Source organism: Engraulis encrasicolus, chromosome 23 (genome assembly GCF_034702125.1).
Source record: "Engraulis encrasicolus isolate BLACKSEA-1 chromosome 23, IST_EnEncr_1.0, whole genome shotgun sequence".
Taxonomy (NCBI): Eukaryota; Metazoa; Chordata; class Actinopteri; order Clupeiformes; family Engraulidae; genus Engraulis; species Engraulis encrasicolus.
This window is the reverse complement of record NC_085879.1, coordinates 25,551,956-25,579,277: the sequence shown is the minus strand read 5'-3', so window position 1 is coordinate 25,579,277 and position 27,322 is coordinate 25,551,956. Positions and strand designations below refer to the sequence as shown.

At 47.2% G+C, this 27,322-nt stretch overlaps 1 protein-coding gene across 5 annotated transcripts in view; it reads right to left on the bottom strand.

Annotated features, from left to right (window-relative positions):
- atrx (ATRX chromatin remodeler) overlaps positions 1-27,322 on the bottom strand; it is a 102,838-nt gene that overhangs the window by 24,592 nt on the left and 50,924 nt on the right. For all 5 annotated transcript variants that reach the window (XM_063190120.1, XM_063190121.1, XM_063190123.1 and 2 more), the window contains one exon: positions 20,902-21,093. In XM_063190120.1, the coding sequence (XP_063046190.1) occupies positions 20,902-21,093 (192 nt within the window). The remainder of the gene's footprint in view (positions 1-20,901; positions 21,094-27,322) is intronic.

The following is a 27,322-nucleotide window of genomic DNA, read 5'->3' as shown; positions in this document are numbered from 1 at the left end:
TAACTACATAAGCTACTTTGTTGTTTGCAATGCAATTTCCCATTGGCAACTACCGAAGTTGCTAACTGGCTAACAACTATGCTTTCGAGAAATGCACGCCTGGGTTGTAAAAGTCTCTTTACCCTCCACTATCCTTCCTCTGCTCTGCTCTGCTCTCCTCTACATGCCATTCTACTACCTCTACCCTCCCTCCCGACAGCGCACCCTCCACCCTTCACGCCCCTTGGCTGCTCTCCTGAGGCCAATAGTCTAGCCTAGTCTAGCCTAGGCCTCCACTCTACAACCCAGGGGTGCCGCCGAGGCAGTAGTGTCTTTACCCTCCACTATCCGTCCTCTGCTCTCCTCTCTCACCCCTCTACACGCCAATCTACTCCCTCTACACTCCCTTCCTCCCGACTACGCTCCCTCCACCCACAACACAACACCCCCCACCACTCCCCGCCCCTCGGCCGCTCTCCCGAGGCCAGCTGGCAGCGGCGGTGGATTACTGCGCAGGGCCTTCCTGCCTCCGGGCCTGGAAACAACACTGATTATCTCGTGTTTCTCATTCCAAAGCTACAGCCTTGTGCCGAAAGAAAAGAAAGACAGAAGGAAGGTAGAACGACGAAGAAAAAAAAACATGAAGCAAGAACAAGAAAGAAGAAAAAAAAAGAAAGGGGGGGGGGTTGGGGTTGCAACTGCCGCCCCCTGTTCTTTTAAGCAATGTCTTGAAGTGAAGTTGTTCTATTAAAGGATTTATCCGGAGTTGGAGCAAGTCCAAAGTTGAACAGAACAGCACACAACAGTGTTCATGCACATCTCTCTGTGGCTGTGTCTCGGCGATGCACTGACACATCACCAAATGTTCAAGTCGACTATGATAGCGAAACAGCTGGAGGGGCGCCTTTTCGTCGGGGTTAAATGGCACAAGGTCTTTTTCACACAAGAGCTCCAATAATAATACTAAGCCTAGGCTAACACATAATTTGGAACACCCTTCATATCAATACTATCTACAACATACCAAATAACGGGGGTCTTGTCCACATCAAATGTGTTAAGTCCATGCATATTACAGAACTATGATTATTTCCAGAGCGCGTAACCACAGCTGATGATGCGACACACTCGGCAATCTACTTTTGTGGACTTTTGTCTCGAAAAGTTGGCTTGAGCGGAACCCCAAATATCGTCACGGTACTGGCTTCACAAAACACATTCTGCAGACCTTTCAAGAATACATAAAGGGCTTGGGACACTTCGGTTTGTGTGTGGAGACCCTCAACATACTACGAGGTAAGTGTAATGTTGTTTTGAGGTGTGTAAGCCTTTTAAATGTTGTGTTTTTGAAATGTGGTGTAACCGCCGAGATATGATGCCCCCAATCTATCATATTGCATAGCTGATATGGCTAACGAGGCTAACGTGATATTATCAAACTTTCTCAAAACGCATCCTTTTGCCGTGATTTTGCTCTAGAGTGACTGTATTTTATCTCAAATATGAGAAAATGAGGCAAACTTGCTCCAACTCCGGATAAATCCTTTAATACCAAAGCATGCATCAAAAACAGGAGTAAGAAAAAGATAATAGAAAGTAAAGAAAAATAAAATAGTACAGAAATTTAAAAAGTAACATGTGCAAGAATTAGAGAGGTCAGGCAGGCGATCAGGAGACATTTTGAGCATTTGAGACAACGATGAGATGGGGAACAAGTTGCATGGTGTCCGTATTTAAAGACTCGTTCACACACGTCGCTGCTAGCTACTCGTTCAGCGAATGAAGTCAATAGAATGTCTATGTGTTCCAGCGAGACGAGGAGGGAGGCAAGTAGGCGAGTAGTGTACGATGTGGGCGGATCCCAAATTGAAAAGATTTTTTTAACTTCGAGCGAGGCGGGTAAGTGAGTAACCAATTGGAATGCAGAGTTCGGTACTTCTCGCCTGTGCATTGGCAGTTAAAGCCGGGGGAACGTTTAGCAAACTATGAAACACTACGGCTTCCTTCCTAAATAAATCCTACAGAAATCTATTGTCATAGCTTAAAAACAGGCCTTGCTAAGTCTACCCTGGCACATTAACAGGGCGCAAAGGTGAAAAAGATTTTTTTTTTATTTTACAGAAGGAAGCAGCGCCACAGCACCCTCAGATAAATGTTGCCCTCTTTGCTTGGAAATATTCAGTATTTCTCACTGATAAAAGACTTTTTTTGATAAGACATTTTAGCTGTACCGGGTATAACATGGCACAGGACACTGGTGGAAGGTGAAAGCAAGGTACAATGGGCCTTTTCAAATTCTTTTCACCCCCTCTTGCACAAATCACATTCTTCAGCAGCGTCACAGCACCCCAAAACGATCATATTTCACCCACTGTTCCTTATAGACCCTGCGTTTTAGGTCTTAACTACAGATAGAAGATAAGAAGTCACTGCACTGCACTGCACTTGTCCGGCAAGACAAAAGACAGTAACGAGGTGGTGTGGCCTTTTCATATTGTTTTCACCGGCGTGCAGAAATCACATACTGTACTTAAGCATTGTCTGCAGCGTGGTTTAACCCTGAAACGTTCACATTTCACCCGTTGTGAATGACAAAGTTTGCAACTGATAAAAGGTAAAACTTGGTTGCACTTGGTCTAGCCTGGCTAGGCAAAGGACGGTAAAATTACTTTTTCTGTCTGCACAAATGCATAGCTGAGCTCAGCTGAGTCAGAGCACGCCAACATGATTTAATCTGCCATGTTGGAGAAACCAGTGTTTTAGGTCTCTGTTATCGGTTATAGTCGGGTATGGCAAATGGATGGTAAAAGAACTGTAAAACTGTGTTTCGTTCAGAATCTTTTATCAGCCCTTGCACAAATTGCATACCTCAGCATTGTCACAGCACCTTGAAGCGATCGTATTTCGCCCGCCGTGTTTGAGAGACAGCGTCAAGCAGCACTCCGCCATCTGTTCTCCGTTTTCAATGCTTGACAAAAGCTGCTGTTTTTTTCTTAATCTCCGTGATCCAAACACCTCAACTTAAACCTATCCGTCTCTCGCATATTTTCATTTATCTTTCACAAGGTATCAGTTTCCCTCCTGGACTTTTTTCCCTCCCTTCCCTTTACATTTTTTGTAGGCCAGCCTTGGATACGGCTTGTTTCTTTGAAAGGCTGCCTAGAAGGTTCAATCTTGCGCACGCGCGCACACAGTGCATTGCTCCATTTGTTGCTGACTTGTTCGGCAGTCTGTTTTATGCATGAGATTTCAAAATACTGGCAGCCATTCTGAAGACATGTTAGGAGTGTTCTGCTTTCCAAACTACTGACACTGACGGGGCCCTCCACCACCTGCATTCATTAGCAGGGGGGTCTACCTATCCTTAACCTAGTCTGCTTGAAGATGGAAAAAGAAAACAGTGTGTGTGTGTGTGTGTGTGCGTGCGTGTGTGTGTGTGTGGAGGACCACATCAACAAGATGCACAAAGAGAAAGAGCAGGTTGACACTTGGGAGTGTGTGAGAATACGAGAGAGAAAAAACGACGCACAAAGACGAAGAGTAGGTTGGCACATGGTGTGTGTGTGTGTGTGTGTGTGTGTGTGTGTGTGTGTGTGTGTGTGTGTGTGTGTGTGTGTGTGTGTGTGTGTGTGTGTGTGTGTGTGTGTGTGTGTGTGTGTGTGTGTGTGTTGCTATTCATCTCTGGGAGAGATATCTGTCACTCACTACAGAGTTTCTAGCATTGGAGAGCTACTTTTCTTAAAACCCAAATACACAACTGAAAACAGGTCGTTTCTCAAGAGAGCTTTGCTTTGGACTGTGAGTTACGACCGACGTAATCAATTCAACAAGTCAAGCACCGATCGCTCCAGATACCTAAGCAGTTGAAAGCTATTTTTTATTTTATTTTTTATTTATCCTTTATTTAACCAGGAGAGGTGAGTCACAGTGACTCTTCTTCCAGGGAGTCCTGGCCAAGAGGCAGCCAGTTAAAAGTTACAAGAAGTCCAACTTCATTGCTTCCTTGAACAGTCTTAAGTAGAAAATTCGGCCGCAGGAAATATTCAGCCGAAAACGCAAAAAAAAACCCCACTTCCGTTTTTTTCAGCCAAAAGCCAATTAAGCGGCCGAATCGGAGGCCGAATAGAAAATGAATTGAAAATGGGCATTAATTAAACTAATTTCAGTTCTACTCTAACATTTGAAGACATCAAATACACATTTATTTATTTCAAAAACATGTCAAAACATTTATTGTAAACCATAGATTTCAGCAATATATAAAAATAGTGAAAAACTCAACTTTTGATCACTTTTGACTGAACTGTAATATTCGGTTTCGGTTTCGGTATTCGGCCAAGTGATTCATTATTTTTCGGTTTCGGCCACAAATTTTCATTTCGGTGCACCTCTAGTCTTAAGCTGCTCAAGTTTAATTGCAATAGAGATTTCTAATGATGCTCACGTTTAATCGCACAAGAGGTTTCTAATGACTCATTATGCTCAACCCCTGTATAATAATAGAGGGCAGTCGTGGTGTAATGCTTAGAGAGTTAGACTAGATCACAGGGTTGCAGGTTCAATCCCCATCCTTACCTCTCCCTATCTAACTCCATGGCTGAGGTGCCCTTGAGCAAGGTACCTGACCCCACACTGCTCCAGGGACTGTAACCAATATCCTGTACTTCAAATAAATGTAAATCGCTTTGGATAAAAGCGTCAGCTAAGTGTAATGTAATAAAAATGTAATGTAATTTGCAATGTCTTCTCTCTGCCACACTGCTATTCTGATCAACGGCAGGTTTGTAGCAGACAAAAGGGGTTGGCTTTTGTCTTCTAACAAACAAAGACCAATTCTGAGTGCTCCCAAACCTTTTTTTCTAACAGTAGTGCGTGACCACACAGAGAGGAATCGCATACAATAGCAAGAAGGAAAGAAGAAAGGGAAACACGAAAAAGCCAGAGACAGAGAATATGGCAGATAGAAATGCATGAAAAGGGTAAAGACTAAAGAGAAAGGGAGGAGGGAAAGAAAGAATAAAAGACAGCAAGAGTTGGTATTAAGAAAGGAGGGAGAAATGAAAAAAGAAGAGGGAGACAAATGAGAAAAGAAAAAGAAAGAAAGAAAGAAAGAAAGAAAGAAAGAAAGAAAGAAAGAAAGAAAGAAAGAAAGAAAGAAAGAAAGAAAGAAAGAAAGAAAGAAAGAAAGCAGGAAAGAAAGAAAGAAAGCAGGAAGGAAAGAAAGAAAGAAAGAAAGAAAGAAAGAAAGAAAGAAAGAAATCTGTGTTAATGGTCGGAGGGGCTGTGAAAGCTGCGAGTAGCTCAGTTCCGCTCTCTTGCCTTTGTGCCCATTGAGGGAATATCTGTGGCACGGCGTTACGGCCGAGTCGCCCGCTCAAATTTTACTTCCAGCGCCTTCCTTGCCTTTACTGCATGCAAGTGCTTGAGTGAGTGTGAAAGTGTGTGTATGAGTGTGTGGGTGTGTACTGTATGAGTGTGTGTGAGAGAGAGAGAAAGTGTGGGAGAATAGAGACTGTGTGAGAGAAGAACTGGAGAAGTATAAAGACTTTAAAAGAATGAGAGCAACATTTAAGTGAGAGCAGGAGCGAAAACCCGCTTCAGAATGAAAAAAAGATAAAGTTCTCTTTTTTTCTCCACGCCTTTGCCCCCCAACAACCCACCACCCGGCTCACTCCACCTCAGCAACATATTTCACATTGCACTAAAACGGCCTGACAGTGAAGCGAATGGAGAGAGAATGCAGCATAGTGCACCCCTCTCCTCTACCAAACGCTCCTTATGATCTGGCACTAGGGCTATGCAGGGGGTGGAAGTGCGGGCAGGCTGGAGTGAGGAGGTTTGGTGGAGGTCTGTGTAGGGTAAAGAAAGACCCACAGCCAAATGTGCAGAGTGAACATGAAACTTAAGGTCTTCAGAACGAGAGTAGGTTCAGGCCAGAGGGACCCTGATGGCATTTCATTTTAGAGATACTGTATATTGTAAACCTAATCACCAACAACCTATAGGCTGATGATTTGAAAAGTGAAAGCTGTGAAAGTCCAACTGGGAAACTCCAACTCCCATTGTCATTGTGACACAGCACTCCAAAGCACACAAGTGTTCATGGCACACTGAACACAACAAAATTGCATTTATGCCTAACCCGTGCAAGGGGGCAGACCCCAATTACGCCCCAAGGGAGCAGTGCAGCGGGACGGTACCATGTTCATGGAGGAGGATGGAGGAGAGCACTGGTTAATTACTCCCCCTACCAACCTGGCAGGTCGGGAGTCAAACCGGCAACCTTTGGGATGCAAGTCTGACGCCCTAACAGCTTACCCATAACTGTCTTAAGTAGGTTTTCTCAATGGCAGGCTCCACAGCAGCCTTATGATGTGGTCAGGGCATTTGTTAAAAGGTTGAGAACCACTGGCCTAAAGGATAAGGTGCAGACTTGCTGGAGAACCATGGTCACAACATTTATTTTTTGGCACTGATGATGGTCTGAAGGACCGAAAACGTTTTGCACTTCACTGGGTAGCACTTTCTTTATTTTCCTTATGCATTAAAATCCTTTATGCATCAGCATCAGTGCTGTGCGAGTTCCTCCTTGCTGCTTCATTGGATTACTTTGTGGAACCTACGCACCCTCCCGGCTACAAACCTAAAGGTGCGACACCCCTTTGGAGTAAACACAACATAATTATAAACATCAAAGTAACGTCCCTGTGCACAACCACTGTCCAGGTGCTGGTGATGTGCAGTAAGAGTAATCCAAGTAAATGAAGGATGAATCACCGCACACTGGTATCTTTGCTGGTAGTTTATTTGGTGAACCAAAGATACCAGCAAAGATACCAGTGTGCGGTGATTCATCCTTCATTTACTATAATTATAAACATTTTGACAAAAAACAGTATGCAGTTACTGCCCTTTGCCTTTGCATGGCAGAAGCACGAGGGACTAGGCTCTCCTCAAAGAACCCACATCTATATATGGGGTGGTGAGTGACTGTGTGTGTCTGTCGCATGGGGACACAGTGACGGGAAGAGCAGAGTAATGAATGGGCAAGAGTGTGTAAAGTGAACGACGGCAGAGCGTCTGTTTATTTGGACTCCTGCCAAGAATTTCAAACGGCAAATCAGACGCTCAGAACTGAGGCGTAACGGATGCATCACCTCGTCTCAATGTTCTGTTTATTTCCAGTCACGACAACAATAAAAAAAAGAAAGAAAAAAAATTACAATAAGATTACGTCCATGCACGGGAATCGCAAATCACTTCGCATTAAATTAAAATCTTTTCACTTAACTTTAACGACGGCTGAAATGTTGTTTATACCGTTTATGTCAGATCGAAACAGTGATTACAGCCACACAGTCGCAGCAGTGTGTTTAATCAGTCTTTGCAAAGTTATGACTTGTCTCTCCGTTCATTTAGAAAATAGCCTGATCTCGCAGCCCAAAATAGCAACCAGAAAGCTGTTGCCAAGATGGCTGCCCAACAAGCCAGCCAGACTCGCATGTAAGCACTTTGAAGAAAGGAGGAGGAGGAGAAAGGACACACGCAAACATGCTACACGAAATCGCTTTTGGCCCCCTTTGAAGCGGTTGTTGCAGCAACACTCCAACTTTTCCCCTTGTTCGCACGGTATTGCTGTGCGTTAACTACTCGAAACGAACGTGTTTATAGCCGAGCACGCTCAACTTCCTGCCTGCCTACTCCAAAAGCGTCTGATTAGGCCTCTATGTTCTTGTGTTTAAATACAAGTCTCCCCCTCATCACCACCACCATCACCCAACGACTTCAAAATCCCCCCCTTATATTCACACGATTTATTTTATTTCTCTCATTACCGCCACTATAAATCCTGGAAGTCAGTTCCCCGACACCACGGGTGAAGCAAAGGACTTCAAAAAAAAAAAAAGAAGAAGAAAAAAAAGGGAAAAAGAAAGGGCCTTGGAAAGCCACACTTGAAAGAATACATCAGAGGAATCAAAACTATGCATTCCTGTGCTCTTGTTCGAGTTGTTCCTTTCCCCCCCTTCCTCTTGCATTCTGCTCTATTTCTCCATCTATTTCAGTGGTTCTCAACCCTTTTTGAAGAAATGCCCCCTTGACCTCATCATAAATCTCCCAACGCCCCCCTACCCCAGGCTCCCCAACACTGTAGAGCCCCCTGTTGAGAAACACTAATCTATTTCTTCCTCAGTTGCAGACCCTTCTGTATATCCTTTTCTTTTCTCTTCTCCTCTGCAGAGTGTCTGCCTTCTCTCTGTGCTCTCCCTCTCCCTCTCCCCCTCTGTCGACTCATCTCCTCCCCTCCCCTCTTCCCCCACGCCTCCTCAGATTCCCAGGTAACCCCCTTTAGCCTAGAGCAGTGATTCTCAACCTTTATTGAACAAACGCCCCATTGACCTCATCATGAGCCTCCCAACGCCCCCATTGACCTCATCATAAGCCCACCAATGCCTCCCCTTAGCATCAAAAATTAAAATGTAGTAATGCATCTCAATGGCAACTAAGCACCGCCCCCTCTCAGTTGTATCCTTCTCAACGCCACGCCCCCCAGGGCTCCCCAATGCCCCCTGGTGGGCTGTAGCGCCCCCGTTGAGAAACACTAGCTCTGCTGTAAGCTGTGAGGGACGCGGGGGGACTGGGCAGGGAAGACGACAGGGGGTTGGGGGTGAGGGGGACAAAAGGGTCAGTTGTCCCGGGCACGGGGAGAAAAGGGGACCACTGAGGCAGGTGCTCATTGTATTGTATTTATTGGGTGATGGGGCCCTTTCAGATGACTTTGTCTCGGGCCCGGCAAAAGCTGTCGGGCGTCCTGGGATTTGGTAGGGGAGAGGAGAGAGAGAGAGAGAGAGAGAGGGAGAGAGAGAGAGAGAGAGAGAGAGAGAGAGAGAGAGAGAGAGAGAGAGAGAGAGAGAGAGAGAGATAGAGAGAGAGAGAGAGAGAGAGCTCAGAAGAGAGTGAGAATGAGGGGAGGAGGGAGAGACAGAGAGAGTTCCATGGGAAAAGACGGAAGGAGAGGAGGAGGGAGGTGAAAAAAGAGAGGAGGGTGGAGAGAGAGATAGAGACAGAGAGAGGGATAGAGATAGAGAAGAGGTGGAGGTGGAGGTGGGAGGGCTGTTGCAGGGTCTGACTTCTAACTTCTAACGCACAGCAGGAATGCGCGGGCCTGAGATATTTGTAATATTTGACCCGAGCCACTCAAAAAGAAGACTACAGCTGCACGCAAATTATACACACAAACCACCATACATAGTCTCACACACACACACCAAACTCCAAAAGGTATAAACACACTCCCCTGGTGGAGTCTGGAGGGCAATGCAGAACAGGCTACACACACACACGCACACACACACACTTCAAGACCAGTGAGGTTTTGGGTAGAGGTGGTGGAAGGGTTGAAAAGAAACGAAAACAAGACATGGAGACATGGAAGAGACAGACCTTAGGTAAGGAGAGAACACGGCTGAGTGATGCATCATAATAAACATGACACACACAAGAACTGACGAGCAGAGCATGCACACTGACAACCACACGAGAGAGAGAGAGAGAGAGAGAGAGAGAGAGAGAGAGAGAGAGAGAGAGAGAGAGAGAGAGAGAGAGAGAGAGAGAGAGAGAGAGAGAGAGAGGTGGAGAGTGAGCACAAGGGGAAGGGAGAGAGAGGGAAAGAGACGGAGAAAGATAGAGAGAGAACTAGAGAGAGGGGGGGAGGGAAAGAGAGAGAGCAAGAGAGAAGGGGGGAGAGAGAGAGAGCAAGAGAGAAGGGGGGAGAGCGAGAGAGAGAGGGAAAGAGAGAGAGAGAGAGAGAGAGCGAGAGAGAGAGAGGTGGAGAATGAGTGAGCGATTGAAGAAAGTAAAGAAAGAAAAGTGCAACATAAGGAGATACAGGAGGGGGGGTTGAGAGCTGCTGCTGCCGCCGCCACGTTTCCAAGCAGCAGAGTGCTCACATCTTTCTGCAGACATCATTTCACACAGCCTGCACAAAAAATGAGAACTATGCAGGCAGCACTGCAGCAGGCAGAATGAAGGAAAGGAAAGTAGTGAGACACCCCCCCCAAACACTGCAACCACTACCTCCAGACCTCTCCTCTCCTCTGCTGCACCCCCCTTCCTCCACTTCCCTGCTTTGAGAGGGGACTCATTTAAAGCACATCTGGGCCGGCAGGCTTATTAAGGTCCCCGTTCCTGCCCTCCTAATTATCAGTGCGGCTGGGATCACCCCCCCTTCACCCTCCTCTCCTCTCCTCTGGAGCCCCCTCTCCGCTCCCCCGCCTCTGGAGTTGGGGACTGAGGCTAGAGGCTGGTTCCCTCACCCTCCTCTCCTCGAGCTGGAGGCTGAGGCTAAAGGCTGGTTCTCCCGTCCCTCTCTCCTCTCCTCTGGAGCTAGAGGCTGGTTCTCCCGCCCCACCCCACTCTCCCCTTCTCTACTCTGGAGGTAGAGGCTGGTTCCCTCGCCCTCCTCTCCTCTCCTTTCCTCCCTCTGGAGCTGGGGACTGAGGCTAGAGGCTGGACTCCCACCCCCATCTCCTCTTCTCTCCTCTCCTCTGGAGCTAGAGGCTGAGGCTAAAGGCTGGTTTCCCCGGCCCCCCTCTCCTCTCCTCTCCTCTTCTCTGGAGCTGGAGGCTGAGGCTAAAGGCTGGTCCTTTAGCCTGAGGAGGGGAGAGGAGGAGACAGGAGAGGAGAGGAGAGGAGAGAAGAGAAGAGGAGAGAATAGGAGAGAAGAGGAGAGGAGAGGGATGGAGAGAGGACTGAGGAGGGGAGAGGAGAGGAGGTTTTCAACCCTCATACAACGCACACACAACCCTCCACTTGCCCCATTACCTTTGCACCACGCACACACAACCATCCGCTAGTATAACTGTTAACACACACCTAAAGCAATACACAAAACTTCCACGCAGCGTACAGCATGCACTCTGCAACTGCCTCTATCCCACACTCTCCGAACATCACCGTCTCGGGCATGGATTAACACGCCCATACACAAATGTGGGTGGCCACGCACGCGCACACACACACATGCGCACACACACACACACACACACACACCCACCCACCCCTAGGGGTGTATGTGTGACAAAGACGACCAAAAAACCAGACCAAGACATCCTAATCTAAAGGAATGTACCGCTGCATATCCCGATGCCTAGCATTGCACGTCTATTAATGTCTACATAACTTCAGTGGGAATTTATTTTGACCTGCCTCGGCCTCCCACATTGGCTAAAGCAGTGGTTCTCAACCTTTTTTTTGGAAGAAACCACCCCCTCTCAGCTGTATTCTGCCCAACATCCCCTGGGGGGCTGTACCACCCCCATTGAGAAACACTAGGCTAAAGTGTAACCGGTGGCCTTAGGCTACTACCTGCGTCAAGACAGGGAATATTTAGCTGGTCGTTAGAATTGACATACCACGCCAAATCTCTGAACGCCCCTTTACTTCTACGCCATCACATATCTGACTGAAAAAGAAAATTCCAGGAGGTTCACACACTTTCCAATAGGAAGAGTGCCAAGTTTTAGTTTCCAACGCAGCAGAAAACCCAGCTTTGCAGATGCTCTTAACTCAAAGCAGCTTTCAAGTCTCGAACAACAATTACGGTCCAATACCACAGGTGATCTAAGAGGCAAGCACAAAGATTTTTTTTTTAATGACGGCATCAGGAGGTAGAGGAGAAAGACTCAGAAGTTAAGAGTTACAATGCAGCGCAGTCAGAGGTATTCCACCACACGCACGCACGCATACAGAAGTGCAATGACTCAATCCCTAAGGATCCCTGCTACAATGCCATCATGCAAAGACACACACTTCAAAAAAGGTAATGTATATGCATGACTAGTCTCTCGTCCTCACACAAAGCCAGTCAAAAAAAGTGTGTGCAAAGTCACTCACATAATTTACATATACATTCTACAATACGCACACATTCACAGGCACTGAAGGCAGCAATGGCATGCAGGGACAAAACCCCCAGTCCTCTGTTCCCACACGCACGCACGCACGCACGCACGCACACACTCCTCTGTGACACCATTGGTCTACAATAGATGAGTGTTACGGGTTGGTAGCAATGTGTGTGTGTGTGTGTGTGTGTGTGTGTGTGTGTGTGTGCCTTACCTGGAAACCCAATGTTACGGTAAATGGTGGTGAGGAAAATGATGACCCACCACCTCCCTCCCTCGCACATGCACACGCGCACACGCGCACACGCGCACACACACACACGCACACACACACACACACACACACACACACACACACACACACACTCTCTCTCTCTCTCTCTTCCCGGATCTGGCCTCAACACTCATGCACTGCAGTGTAGGAACATGAGAAATTCATGCGGCGTGATAAAAATGCAAGCTGTTGTGCTGTGCGGTTGACTCTTAGACACCCCCCCCCAGCCTAATCAAACACATGATTCAGGCATTGGGGGGTTTGGGGTGGGGGTGAAAAAAACACAAACACACACACACAGCCCCTCAAAACAAACATGCTTGTACGCACACACACTTCGACCCTTCCGGCCCCCACCATCCTCCTTGAAGACCATCAGACATAGAATTTTCTACTGTGTGTGTGTGTGTGTGTGTGTGTGTGTGTGTGTGTGTGTGTGTGTGTGTGTGTGTGTGTGTGTGTGTGTGTGTGTGTGTGTGTGTGTTTTAAAGGGGGGGTTGGTCTCCTCAGCTGTCTGGCCCAGAGCGAAGCCTTCTTTGTCATTAGGAGCCGAGCCACTTCCCCTCGCTCGCCAATTAAGGCCCTGCTCTCTCTTCATCCTCTTCCTGTCCGTCCCTTTCTTTCCTTCTCTTTTTTCTTCCCTCTCTCTCTCTCTCTCTCTCTCTCTCTCTCTCTCTCCCCCCCGTCTCTCTCTCTCTCTCTCTCTCTCTCTCTCTCTCTCTCTCTCTCTCTCTCTCTCTCTCTCTCTCTCTCTCTCTCTCTCTCTCTCTCTCTCTCTCTCTCTCTCTCTCTCTCTCTCTCTCTCTCTCTCTCTCTCTCTCTCGTCTGTGTGGCAGCCCTCCCTCCCCCTACTTCAGAGGATAGAGGAGCATCTATCAGAGGGTCAAAAATAATGACCACTCATCAAGGGGGCGGGGAAGGAGGAGAGGAGAGGAGAGGAGAGGAGAGGAGAGGAGAGGAGAGGAGAGGAGAGGAGAGGAGAGGAGAGGAGAGGAGAGGAGAGGAGATGATGTGGGAGATGTGGGAGATGTGGGAGAGGAGAGGAGATGAGAGGGGGATGGAGTAGCAGAGAGGTGAAGGGTGGAATGGGGTAGAGGAAAAAAAATAGGGGAAGAGAGGAGAGGGGGAGACGAGATGAGAGGAGAGGGGGATGGAGATGGGGGAGGAGAGGAGAGGAGATGCAGATGGAGGAGCAGAGAGGTAATGGGGTAAAGGAGGAAAGAGAGGAGGAGAGGAGAGAAGGAGGGTAGGGACAAAAGCGATAAACAACCCTGAGAGAAAGCAAGAAATAAAATGGAGAGGGATGGCAAGATGGGAGGAAAAGATGGCAAAGAAGAAAAAGAAGACAAAACAACCTTGAGAGAGAACGAAATGCAGCGGGGGGAGGGAGGGGTGTGTGTGAATCAGCATCAATAAAAGGATCCAGAGAGTCTTATCTACCAGGTGCGTGTACACGTGTGCACATTTGCTTTGCGTGAGTATGTTTGAGCAGGTTATTGTGTGCTCATCCAAGGGGGGAAAAAGGGACAAAAACACCAGATCCAGATTCACCAAGAGGAGAATGACTGGTGTGCATGTGTGCGCGTTAGCAGTGTGCTTGTTGTTGGGAGAGATAATGACCAGAGTGCTACGCTATGCTATGCTATGCCGGGATCCTTCATTGAGACCAGATGACTCCGCTGGGAAATGGCTAAGCTAATCCTTACCGCTCCAATGAAGAAAATAACTGACTCAAGTCCCACCACCTCAACGAAAAAGCTCTCGTATGAAAAACAACCCACTAATTCAACACAAAAGTGCTGGGAAACCTTTGCTGCACATGGCCTAGTTCTTGCTGTTGTGGGGTCTCACAAGACACATAATTGATTGGAGATGTTACTCTTGGTGCTAACAACAAGACGCTGACCTGAGCTAAGCATGACAGGTCAGTTAGATGAAACTTATGAATCAAAGTTAAAAACAAACATTTGTGCACTCAGTCACGATCGTTCAGTTTCATATGGATGCCAGACTCCTTCACTGCTGCATGGATCCCTCTCAGACAGAACATCCAAATGCAACCAGAAATCTTGAGGGGCATTCCATTTGACAAATGCTTCACAAAACTCAATTCTACTTTTGAGGTCTATCGAGATCTTCAGAAATGAGAAAGCACTGTAGTAGCACCAACGGCCACCTTTTCTACGGCATAATCGTTTCCCAGGCCAAGAGATGCAGCGAAATGCAACCAGAAGAAAGTTTTCGTTCATGGACCAGAGATGATTTCTGTGTGACTGATGAATGTTAGAATGACCATAGATCCGATGTCATTGCAGAAGCTGAAGCATACGCAGAAGCTGAAAGTGGAGCCATAGAGAGTAGATTTCAGTCAGATGCTTCAAGCCAGTGCATTTCCTGGATCCGTGTCAAGACATGTGAACACCCCTTTAGGAGACCTGCTGTTAGGAGACCTTTAGAGGCTTTAGGTTGAGAATAAATGGAGTTGCCTTGGCACTGTAGATGGCGGTCGCGCACATCTTATGCAAGCCATCACCAAAAGCCACAGAAAGAGAAGAAACACCCCCCCAGGAGATCAAACTTGAGCACACTACTTTGCATTGGGTGGGGCAGCTTTTGAATCCTCTTTCTCTAAACTTCTCTCTTTGGTGCAGCCCTACATCTGATTACAGAATTCACTTACAGTATATATCCCTGTACCTGAATCTGGTGGGAAAACCCACTCAGTGCTCAAGTTCAGTAATCAGATGAAAGAAGAGCTGCCTTTGAACTTTTGGCCACATCAAATGACTCGGAACATAAACACTTTCAAAATGTTTGACACAGACATCAACCTCAGGCTAGCCTTGATGTACCGTACCTTCACTTTTTAAAGCTGCCTCCTCTAGGACCTTGATTATGTTTACAAACATTCACAAAGATCTTAGAATAAGCTAAAAATATTTACAAACATTTGCAGCGCACCTTTGCTGTTATAAGAATGTATTCTAAAGTAATTCAGTACAAGGCTAATGGCGTCCTTATCATCAGCATACAATAACATCAATAATGGTGACAGATTTGTTTTAAAAAATGACTACACCTGCATGACTGTAGTAAGGTCAATGGTGGGGCACTGAGAACTTTAACATTTCGTACAGCTACAGCATACTGTATTGGCCAAAAATGTTACTCTTCAATTGTGCCGCACTCAAAAGTTGAGGTCTTCAAAAACAACCATCATCTTCCTCCAACAGCGTACTCTGAGCCAAGTGAGTCATCTGAATATGATAGTAAGTTAACTCACATAAAGCCTTAAATCTACTAGAACAAGAGCCACTTGGCTTAGTCTTGCTCAAAAAAAAAGAACAACTAAGACCCTTCTCTCAGGAGAGCTAACGAGTAGGCTACTCCAAGCTGGTGACTGAACCACTAGCCTGATTATCATCGACTTTCAAGTCTCTTTGAGACTTGGTGTGACCAAGAGCATAACAGTTAACATTTCCCAAACCGCATTTCCCAAATGGCCTCCTTTGGTTTGCTAATGATTGTTTGCTTCCCAACCAAGTGGGTGGAGTTCCCGTATTTGAGGGAACTCAGAAAGTACTTGCATTTATTCTTGACCTGACTGGTAGCAACGCTGAAGCTGTTGCGTCACTAGGAGGGCACGGCCTGGCTACCGAACCACCTGCTTGACATCAACTTTTTGTTGTGGTTTTTACAGAGTGACTGGCCATTCAGCCCGTCTACTAGCTACGGTTTTGCTATTAGTATTTTCTTTACCAGGATACATCTGAGCTCAGAAAATAAAGCGATAACTAAAACGATCAGTGACAAATAGGATCTGAATGATCTTTCTTGAACCTAAATATAACAAGGTGCAAAAACAGGATACATGCTACTGAGACATGTCATACCCAAGAATAAGTTCCAAAGTGGCGCGTGAGGCTAAAATTGTTACTATTGGCCAAGGCCAAGTTTTATCCATTTTTGGCTGGTTTGGCAGATGCTAATGTCAAGCCCTGCTGCTTGGAATACCACTCCAGTCACCATCACAAGACACCATCACAAGATCACAAGACACCCAGAAGCCACACACAGCGAATGGTGGTGGTGGAAGCCTTGTGGTTGCACCTTGTATGGGAGTGGAGCTGCTAAAGGCCTTCTGCAGATGGCCGAAAACTATGTTCCATTCCGGAACGTGCTCTTTAGGGTGAGGGGGGGCTGAGTGGCGAGAGCTTGCCAGCGTGAGTTTGGAGATATGACTAAGAGCTATGAAGGATGACTTGACTCATCGGCCAGGCCGGGTCGGGTCAGGAGCTGGGGCTGGGGCTGTACACGCGGGAAAACGGGACGAGAGAGCCAAGAGGATTCCAACGACTGAGTCGGCATGATGGGAAAACACATGGTTGTGCCTGCGCGAGGGCACACACACACACACACACACCAACCTCAACTCCTCGCCCAGCTGATCTCCCAGAAGACATTGCACTTGAATACTAAGTCATAAGGTGAACATGGCAGCCATGATTCACTTGAACTTCATCCTTGGCAGAACATACAGCTGTGATGACCGAGGGAGAATTCAAAATGGCTGCCAACTAGCACTTAGTGTTGCTCACCACGAGCACTTCAAACTCCCGAAAGGGCATGGTTCATCCTCTTTCTCACATAACTTATCAGTAAAACAGACAATGATCCTAGAACTGTGGGGTGACAACCTTACAAATATTCATTGGATATGTGATTGGGGGGTGGGGGGTTGGACCAAGTATTTTCCAAGTGTTTTGGACAGTTGGGAAAGTTCAATAGTCATCCAAGGAGAGCAACTTCTCTTGAACGGCACTGACTTAATTCAATAGAATTATATTTTTTTTCAATTCAAGAGATGAGCTGTGAATTGAGCAGCCTTCTTTTGCAAGCCATTAATGGAAATGTTATAGATTCGTACCATTCCCCAGAGTGCTTTGGAAAGTTCAATAAGACAGTCATGACCTTCTAACAAAGCAACTTCGCTGGAATCGTTAACATGTGAAGTCGCTTACAACTCTCCGACACAAACCAAAAAAGATATCGCAACGAAAACAGTGCAGGACTCTACACATGTTCTTAGAATCTACAACCAACGTTTGACTTGGTGTTTGAGTAAAAACAAGCCATTTCCATGCCTTGAACAGAGTCAGTCTCAGAGGAAACCGAACAGACAGCACTGAACTGGGTATCTAGTGGTTTTCTTGTCAGTCACACTTCGACGAGCCAATACATACAAAAGGCTATCAGACGGGTTCCTTTTCGTCTCCTCATTTGGTGCTCATCAGTCTGGACTTTCAAATAACAATGTCAAATAGAGATAAAAGTTCATTCTTGATTAACTGGACCTTTCACCATTCCTTGCTATAGAACTTGGGGCTTTACACACACACACACACACACACACACACACACACACACACACACACACACACACACACACACACACACACACACACACACACACACACACAGACACGCACACTGACCTCATCTTGTCCTGTACACGTTATTATTCCTCTTCTCTACCGCTAATACACACTCACCCACACACACACACACTCACCCACACACACCCACACCCACACACACCCACACCCACACACACACACACACACACACACACACACAGTCAGCAGGGGGCCTGTGTGTGAGCAGGGCCTGTATAAATGCATGGCAGCAGGTACACACACACACACACACAGACACACGCACAGAACAAGCACCGCCCACGGGGCACAGCTGTGATCGGCTGGACACGCCATCAGAGGAGAGCGGCGGCTACCAATAAAACACAGTAGAGGGTTGGTGTGTGTGTGTGTGTGTGTGTGTGTGCGTGCATGCGCGCACGCATATGAATCTGTGTGCATGTGTGTTTGTTTTTGGGCCTGTCATAGGCACACCTGTGTGTGTGTGTGTGTGTGTGTGTGTGTGTGTGTGTGTGTGTGTGTGTGTGTGTGTGTGTGTGTGTGTGTGTGTGTGTGTGTGTGTGTGTGTGTGTGCATGCTGGAGGTCGTGGGGTTCCATCAGGTAAACAACCCAGTTTATCGCCCTCTGTAAAGCATGGGGATGGAAGAGATCTGGGAGTGGGGGGAGGAGGAGGAAGGCGAGAGGGTGGGGGCATTTTGCTCTCACTACAGGATGTTGGAAAAGTGTAAACAAAAGCAGGGGTGGGGGGGGCTTGCTTGCATGACCTTTAGGTCCAATGGGATGGAGGCTGATTCTAATGCTGTTGCTGACTGGGTACATTCTGTATATAAAAATACAAACAACCACGGGGGTCAGTAAAAGATAATGGGACAAAAAGGAAGAACAAAGCTGGGCACAGCCATGAAAGTTGAACGTTGAACGCTGTCTGTTTTTGATGGGGTCTGCTCAGGGCACAGGGTGGTTAAAAACAACAGCAGTCGGAGCAATAGTCTAAAGCAGTAAGACCACATGCCGTGGACGTGAAAACGGTGTAGTGCATGGCGATGCGGGACGGGTAGTAAGAAATGAACGATTAGCGGCGTGCTGGCTCAATGGGCTAAGACGATGTACCGTTATGCCGTGGACCCAGATTCGATTCTGACCTGGGGTCATTTTCCGATCCTCTACAGCCTCCTCTCTCTTCTTCTTTTCCTGTTTTTTTTTCAGTGACTACTACAATGTTCCAGTGGTGGAATGGTGTGTGTTAAGAGGCTACATGGGTAAAACAAGAACGCTATGGTACCATAACGCCTAGCCTCAGAGATGTAAGCGTAAGGGCCTGCGCAAATGGGCTCCGACAAAGTGCGACAAGTTCTATTTTGTCGGAGCAACCCATTGACAATCCGTGCTCTGGTGTGGTGAAATTGTGCGCGGGGGTCGGAATTGTGTCGGAAGCGAAAGTGCTCCGCAGTGCTGTCGGAAATGATATGCAGAGGGCCTAACAGAATAGTATTTGAAAACCAATCAGGCCCTAGCAGCAGCAGCAGCAGCAGTGTGTGCAATGCACGCACATGTGCAGGTGCAGGCAAGTAGCCCTTTTCTGGCCAGCACACATTACATACACAGTCCAGCACAGCGCTGGAGATGGAGTGGAGTGGAATGGAGAGAGACTCCGCAATCACACAAAAATGCAAGAAGGTCAGCCACCTGCACCATCACCTGCAGTAAACCCACCTCCCTTTTTGTTTATCCTTGTTTATTAGTTTAAAAATGTAAAGGAACAGCTTGACTCGAAATGTCCTGTTCTGTCTTTCTAGCACAGCAAGAGCCAGGAATTGGACCCCTAGCTGGCTGGCATGCTGGCTGGCTTTTGCCGCCCTTGTGTTTTCGCCCGCTGAAGAGAAGAGAAGAAGAGAAGAGATCAGCAAACCAGCTGTGTCATGGTTCATATTAGCCGTTTACTGCGCTACGTGAATCAAGCACAGATTCCACTCCCCCTACCCGCCTAAAACCACTCCACCTCGCCCCCTCTTGACTCCCACCCCTGCCCCTGCCCCTGCCCTCCGCTGTGCCCATGTTAAACGCACACAGGGGAGGTTTTAATAGAGCGCCCTTCTCATCCCTCTCACCAGTCAGAGTGGAGAATGCTGACTGGGTGCAGCACTCGTTACAACAAAAGGAACCAAGGCTGCATGCCGTGTGTGTGTGTGTGTGTGTGTGTGTGTGTGTGTGTGTGTGTGTGTGTGTGTGTGTGTGTGTGTGTGTGTGTGTGTGTGTGTGTGTGTGTGTGTGTATGCCATGTGGGAGAGGCAGAGAAACTGAGAGGGGGGCTGAGACAAAGGGGGCAGTTGCCCCAGGCCCAGGGGGTGGGGGTGTGTGCTTTAAGATGACATTTTCCTGGGCCCTGTTTGAGCAGGCAGCGGCCATGGAGGGGGCATACCATGTGATGGTGGTGCCCTGGGAGAGTGGCAGAGGGGGAGGGGGGGGTAGCATGTGGTAGTGGTACCATGCTGGTAGTCAGCGAGTCTATAGGAATGTGTGCTGTGGGAAAGTTATTCTGCCCCGACTCGACGTCGGGACATCTGTGCGTCTTATGCTGACAAATGCTGGGCGATCGCTGGAGCGTTTTAATCCGAGCAGGAGCATGTTTTTACGACATGTGTATGGAAGGTGTGTGTGTGTGTGTGTGTGTGTGTGATACATATGTGAGCTGGCTGTATGTGCAGTGCCACACACATTTACTTTAAGTGAAAACACCCACAGTTCAGTTCATACCCACGCACACGCATGCGCACCCACCCACACCTCATTCAGTCCCAAATGCACACTTTTCCATCCATTGCAACAATTACCAATGCAACCTTGGAGTTCGTAAAAAAGAAGTGCAAACACACTACAACACACACATATCTCTCTCTCTCACACACACACACACACACACACACACACACACACACACACACACACACACACACACACACACACACACACACACACACACACACACACACACACACACACACACACACAAACCTTAGGCAGCATGAGGGTGGCATGTTTCCCCTTTCCCCCGAGCAAGTTACACAAACACGCTCACCTTGGGCAGCATGGGTGTGGCGTTCCCCTAGTGTGCCCGACTTCCCCCCTTAGCAGGTCACCCGACACCCCCCCCCAGCAGGTCACACACACACACACACACACACACACACACACACACACACACACACACACACACACACACACACACACACACACACACACACACACACACACACACACACACACACACACACACACACACACACAGAGTCCACAGTCCCACACACTCACCTTGGGCAGCATGGGTGTGGCGTGCTTCCTCTTCTTGGCCGAGGGGTCCTCCAGCAGGTCGGGTTCGAAGGTGTAGAGCTCCGTCAGCTCGTTCATGGTGAAGTGCCGCTCGATTTGCTGCTGGTCCACCACGCGGTACGACAGCGACTGCTTGGCCACCTGCCGGTCGTAGATCTTCTCCTCCATCGTTCCCTGCGCACGCACGCACGCACACACACAGAATCGGTGGATGAGTGGTGTGTTTTGTGTGCTTGTGTGTGTGTGTGAGTGTGTGAGTGTGTGAGTGTGTGAGTGTGTGTGTGTGTGTGTGTGTGTGTGTGTGTGTGTGTGTGTGTGTGTGTGTGTGTGTGTGTGTGTGTGTGTGTGTGTGTGTGAGAGGTCAAAAGTCAAGTCCATAGGACTGACAATTCAAACTGGTAAGGCGTTATTATATTAACCCCCACGTTTCCACTCAGCATATTTCCAATTGATAATTATCTACATTATCATTCCCTGTGAGAACAACAGCAACTGCTTGTGCTTGTAGCTCTTCTCCTTCATCGTTCTCTGTTGGAAGTTCGAGTCCAAGACTTGTGGGGCAGCCGTGGCCTAGTGGTTAGAGAGTTGGTCTTTCAATCTAGGGGTTGCAGGTTCGAATCCCCCCTGACCTCTCCCTACATCTCCATCCATGGCTTAAGTGCCCTTGAGCAAGGCACCTAACCCCACATTGCTCCAGGGAATGTAACCAATACCCTGACAAATGACAACTAAGTCGCTTTGAATAAATGAAAGTGCCAGCTAAGTACAATGTAAAGTAATGTAAAAGATGAATCCAAGTTCATGGTTCCGAGTCCAGACTAGAGTACTATTCTACAGCCATGGAAATACATCCATCAATCTATCAGACTGCCTATCGACATTTTATACAGCGGATAGGCCTTCACTCATCCAGTAAACAATGATTAGTGTGAGGTCATTTCAGATTATTCACCAAGTGTGTGATGTCAGCTGGCATGCAGTAGCGTCAATGAAATATATCCATCCATAAGTCTATTTAATCCATCTGCATATTATTTAGCTGTGGAGGTCCAAGAATGTACAGATGGTCAGTACATCGCGCAGCTGGAGCTCAGTTAAGTACAGCCATTTATCATTCATGTATATATTAGCTGCCGGTTTTCTCCATGAGGTGAGGTCATTAACGTCCAGTCATGTCAATGAAATATAACCGTCCATTAGCTTATCTACATATCCATCTACATTTTTATTTGGTCAATAGACATTCTCAAGAGTGCATGTATGGATGATCAGTAGAATCCCAGCTTGGCATCGATAAAATACACCTATCAGTTTGTTTATATTCACTTTTGGATTTCCTCCAAAATTCCCTGCCAAGAACTAAGGGTCTATGTGTGGTCAGTAGTGCCTATCTGTCTGCATTGCATTCTGCTGATAAATTCCCCTCCATGGTTCCTTGGCAGGGACCAAGAGTGTGAATATGTGTGTGATTGTTTGTGTGGTCAGTTAAGTCAGGGATCGGCAACTGGAGGCCCGGGGGTCAAATGTGGCTATTCACTCAGTGCGGACCGTAGATAAAACGTGGTTTAAAAAGACAAGATTTACTACTGAGTCAATCTGTTGTAATTATAATGCTGGCTGATGCAAAACAGTCTTCTTGCTTTCTAACAATATTGGCAGCCAGTGAACAACCAACTGCACCTCGAGTTGTGCAAGTTGCAGTCAGATCCGTGGTCATGTGGCCCTCCGCTGCGGGCAATGAAAAAATGTGGCCCTCCTCATCATGAAAGTTTCCCATCCCTGAGTTAAGTAAATCCATCGGTCCATCATTAGATTTGGAGCACTGGACTGGTAGCATTTTCACAATGTGGTTCCATGCTAAGGCCTAAGCGTGTATGCTTGCATTGCTTACACATTTTCTACTGCCACTCTGAACCCTGTGAGACTTGCAATGGGTTATATACCGTGAGAGTTTGGTTCTACACTTTACATAACAACTGTAGATATAAACTGGTAAAAGACACTCAAAGAATGAAATTCTGAAACGTATCGTGTTTAATTTAGCCAACTGTCACACGCCCAATTTTAAGCATCAGGCCCGATACCTCTACTAGACAGTGAATTAGAAAGAGGGCAAGGCTGAATAGAAATATAGGAGTATGGTTCAGGAAAGAGTTTGATGGTCAAGATGGTCAAGACTGCCATGCTACGGTTGGCCAAGACAGGTTTACGTAGATCTGAGCCAAGATTGTGTCCCCATTCTTCAAGGTCAAGTTCAAGGTAACATTTAACATCCCCTATGGGGAAATCCATGCTGTAAAACACTCCACCATCCAAATCAGGTAACAAGAGACAGTCAAACATACCTTATTACAAACGTCTTATCTACCCCAGACCTTCTTACTCTAGCCCTCTCACTCTGCTTTTGAATTAGTTCCCATCAATACGGATATTCCTGTCCAATTACAGGCAAAAAAAAGTCCAAAGTCAGTCCATAAAAAGTGTGTGGGTAGTTGAAATGCCAGTTTTATTGGCAACCATGGGGTGGTGAAGTAAAAACCAATGCAATGTGTTGGTCTAATGTGCACGTCCCCCCCAAGGACCTCTGTTGTGGTATCGTTAGCAAACAACTGCAAAGCGAAAAACTACTTCCCATTTCCATCTCAGTGGTTTGATCAGAGGAAACGCACACAAATGCAGTCATAAAATCACACCGCAAATGCTTGTCATGGTCTATGACACAATGTACTTTTTTTTTTAAAAACAGTCTGGTAACTAAACACACCTGTTCAAAGTAAGCAAAAACAACGAAGTAAATGAAAGTTTAGGACTGTGGAGTTACAGGCAGTGAACTGAACTGAGTGTGACTCACAGGGAGTCAAGATGACAGGCTGACCTTCTGGTCACACTCATCAAAGGTGTGTGTGTGTGTGTGTGTGTGTGTGTGTGTGTGTGTGTGTGTGTGTGTGTGTGTGTGTGTGTGTGTGTGTGTGTGTGTGTGTGTGTGTGTGTGTGTGTGTGTGTGTGTGTGTGTGTACGTGTGTACAGAAAAAACACCTAATGGACAAGGGTCCATTAGGGCCTGCCTTGTTGAGAGAAGAGGTAGAGAAAGAAAAACGAGACAGAAGTGCAAAAAAGGGAAAGACGTTAAAAAAAAGCAGGAGGAACAAGATCACAGCAGGAAACAAAGACAGACAAATGGGGGGGGAGAGAGAGAGAGAGAGAGAGAGAGAGAGAGAGAGAGAGAGAGAGAGAGAGAGAGAGAGAGAGAGAAAGAGGGAGAGAGAGAGAGAGAGAGCAAAAAGCAAAGAGAAAGAGACAGTTTGTGTGACAGACGGAGCAATGGAGAGAAAGAGAGAAAGAGAGAGAGAGAGAGAGAGAGAGAGAGAGAGAGAGAGAGAGAGAGAGAGAGAGAGAGAGAGAGAGAGAGCAGGCAAGCAAAAAGCGAGTGACTGAGCGAGTAGAGTGTGAGGGAAACAGGCGGCGGCCTCAGACAGTATCTCTTGCTCCGGTTACCGGCCCGTCCTTTCAGAGTCAGCCAGGCGTGCCACCCAAAAAGCCTGTCCGCCATCCCCAACCCTTTCACCCCCCTACTTCTCAACCCACCCCAACACACCACACCCCACCATCTCCTTTGCCTCTCCGTCACCCCTTCCACAACCCCACCTCACCACCTACTTCTCAACCCACCCCACCATCTCCTTTGCCTCTCCGTCACCCCTTCCACACCCCCTCCTCACCTCACCCCACCCCACCATTTCCCACTGTCTCTGCTTCTACCTATACCACACAAATCACTCCTTTCCTCCAGTCTACTTTATGCCATCCCCCCACACACCCAACCGAAAATCACCCAAAAAAAACCTCACCCAGACATCCCCCCACTCCGACATCATCCAACCTCTCTCTCCCTTCACCTGTCGTCTCCTTAGCATGACAAACGCTAATGGAGGGAAGGAGGGAACATCTCCCCCCCCCCTCCCCAAAAATCTCTCACCCACACACCCACACCCCCCCCACACCACACATCACCACTTTCTCCCAGTCTCCTTTACCTACCAACCCCAGCTATAACCTCCCCACCCCAATCTACAACCCCCCCCCCTCTTCTCTCTTCCCCTCCACCTGTCGTCTCCTTAGCATGACAAACGCTAATGGAGGGAACACCTCCACCTCCCGCCACAGCCCCTTTCAGCGGCCACAAAAGATGCCTTGTCCCTGGGCAGCTCCATTACATAGGGGGCAGGCAACCCCTGCAACTTGCAGCTCCTCAAGAAAACCTGGACGGCTACAGTCCCCCCCCCCTTCTTCCTATTTTTTTCCGCTTCCTTCCCCTTCTTTTCTTTTCTTTCTTGTCGTCTTAGAAAAAAGGAAGGTTGATAAGATCAGAGTGCGGTAGGACTGAGGAAAGCAAAGGAGGTTAGAGGTAGTGCTTGTTGCATGGGTGGGTGGATGAGGGGGGAAAGTTGGGGGTATGGTGTGGAGTGCAGTTTCACATGAAATATGACGTGTTTTTCTCAAGAAATGTTAGAAATGACATTTGCAATACAACTAAGTTATATTGTCGGTAGAGCTATTGAAGGTGGGGTCTCTTGTAAAATGTGGCCACCTTCAATATAGGCCTAAAGTGCAGGGGGCAATCCTGGTTTGTGTTCATACACGTAGTATGACTTTTCCCTAGCCTGATAAACCAGCCTAAACCGTGCCTGTGCATTCTAATAGAATGAACGACGTTTCGGTACTAGACCTTCATCTGGCAATAGAGATTGCCTGATGAAGGTCTTGTACCGAAACGTCGTTCATTAAAGAAAAACAGCGAAATGGTCAGTGTGCGGGAGTTTCTTTTGTTAGGTGGTAAAAGTAGATGAGGACTATAGGAGTGCTTTCATAAGATATTGCTCACCATGAGCCAAAAAAGCGCAATTAATGGATCAGAGTTGGCTGAAGGGGGAGATATCGAGGAGGAGACAAGACAGCAAATGTTAAGGAGGGTGCGTTGTGTCTGGTGGGATGGACGTGTTGGGTGAAGGTGTTTGTAGCAAAGAGCCAAAAGCATGTACATCTACCTTGACATGGCTGAAAGTTTGTCTCACATCTATGAGGCAGGCTTGAGGGATAGGTGTTAGGGGGGATTCTGTTGGTTGGTAAGTGCAATGTGGGTGGGGTTGTCTGTACAAGAGCGGCAACTTTGAGCCCACTTCCCAGGATTTTTCAATCAAACTACGCCGTAGTGTGTGGAATAGTGCAATTGCAATTCACCACCAGGACTTGGGGTATGTGTAAGGGTTTGCACAGATCCATACACATGCTACATGCTTTATGAGTAGGGGTGCCACGGTATGAACATTTAACCTCACCGTTATTGGGACCAAAATTATTACGGTGTGCGGTACGGTTATCCGGTACAGTATTATTATTTTTTAATTCAAGTGGTAATTATTATTGTTAGCACTGTTTACCGCTGTTTAAGGGTATACCGGTTATTGTGAACCCCTATTATTTATGAGTACGGAATGCTCACCTGTTTGCTACTATGCCCTGTGTTGGAGATGCACAATGTAGTGAGTAGGCCTGTCACGATAACACATTTTGCTGGACGATAAATTGGTCAAGAAATTAATGCAAAAAACGACAATATTGTCTTCTCTGTCATTTTCAAAAAATATAATGAAAATGGGATAAAAATGTGAATACACCCATTCTAATTTTGAAAGCGTTGCAGCAGGGGGTGATAGAGGGGTAGATAGAGAGATATACAAGGTAGACAGACTGAAAATGAAAAGTACAAGACGTGGAAATTTCAGATATGGGCATAGACAAGCCCGAGTGGAAAGGTGAGATGGCAAGGGCTGCGGTGTTTACATAGTAACCTGAGCGAAAAGCCAGAAGACAGTTAGGAGGTTAGGTGGTAAGGTGGGTGAGATGGTTTTGTTTGACAGTAGGGGTAGCGGGTGCTTGTATGAGAGAAAGAGAAAGAGAGAGAGAGAGAGAGAGAGAGAGAGAGAGAGAGAGAGAGAGAGAGAGAGAGAGAGAATTAGCGAGAGAGAGAGAATTAGCGAGAGAGAGAGAGAGAGAGAGAGAGAGAGAGAGAGAGAGAGAGAGAGAGAGAGAGAGAGAGAGAGAGAGAGAGAGAGAGAGAGAGAGAGAGAGAGAGAGAGAGTGCGAGGGCGTTAGGGAGCACACACCAGAGCCAAACTCCTGTACACATTACACAGGCTCACCTGTCCAAAAAGGGAAATTGAGGAGGCAGGGCAGAAAGGTTAAGTGGCTTGGATTTCGTTGGGTGGCAGAGGGTGGATGGGGTTGATGTAACAGGGCACTCACCTGAGCCAAAAACATGTACAGGAGACCCTGGTCAATGGGGGCATGAGCCGGTACTGGTGAGCAGGTATTGCAGTATGCAGTACATGGGTTTTGGATGGAC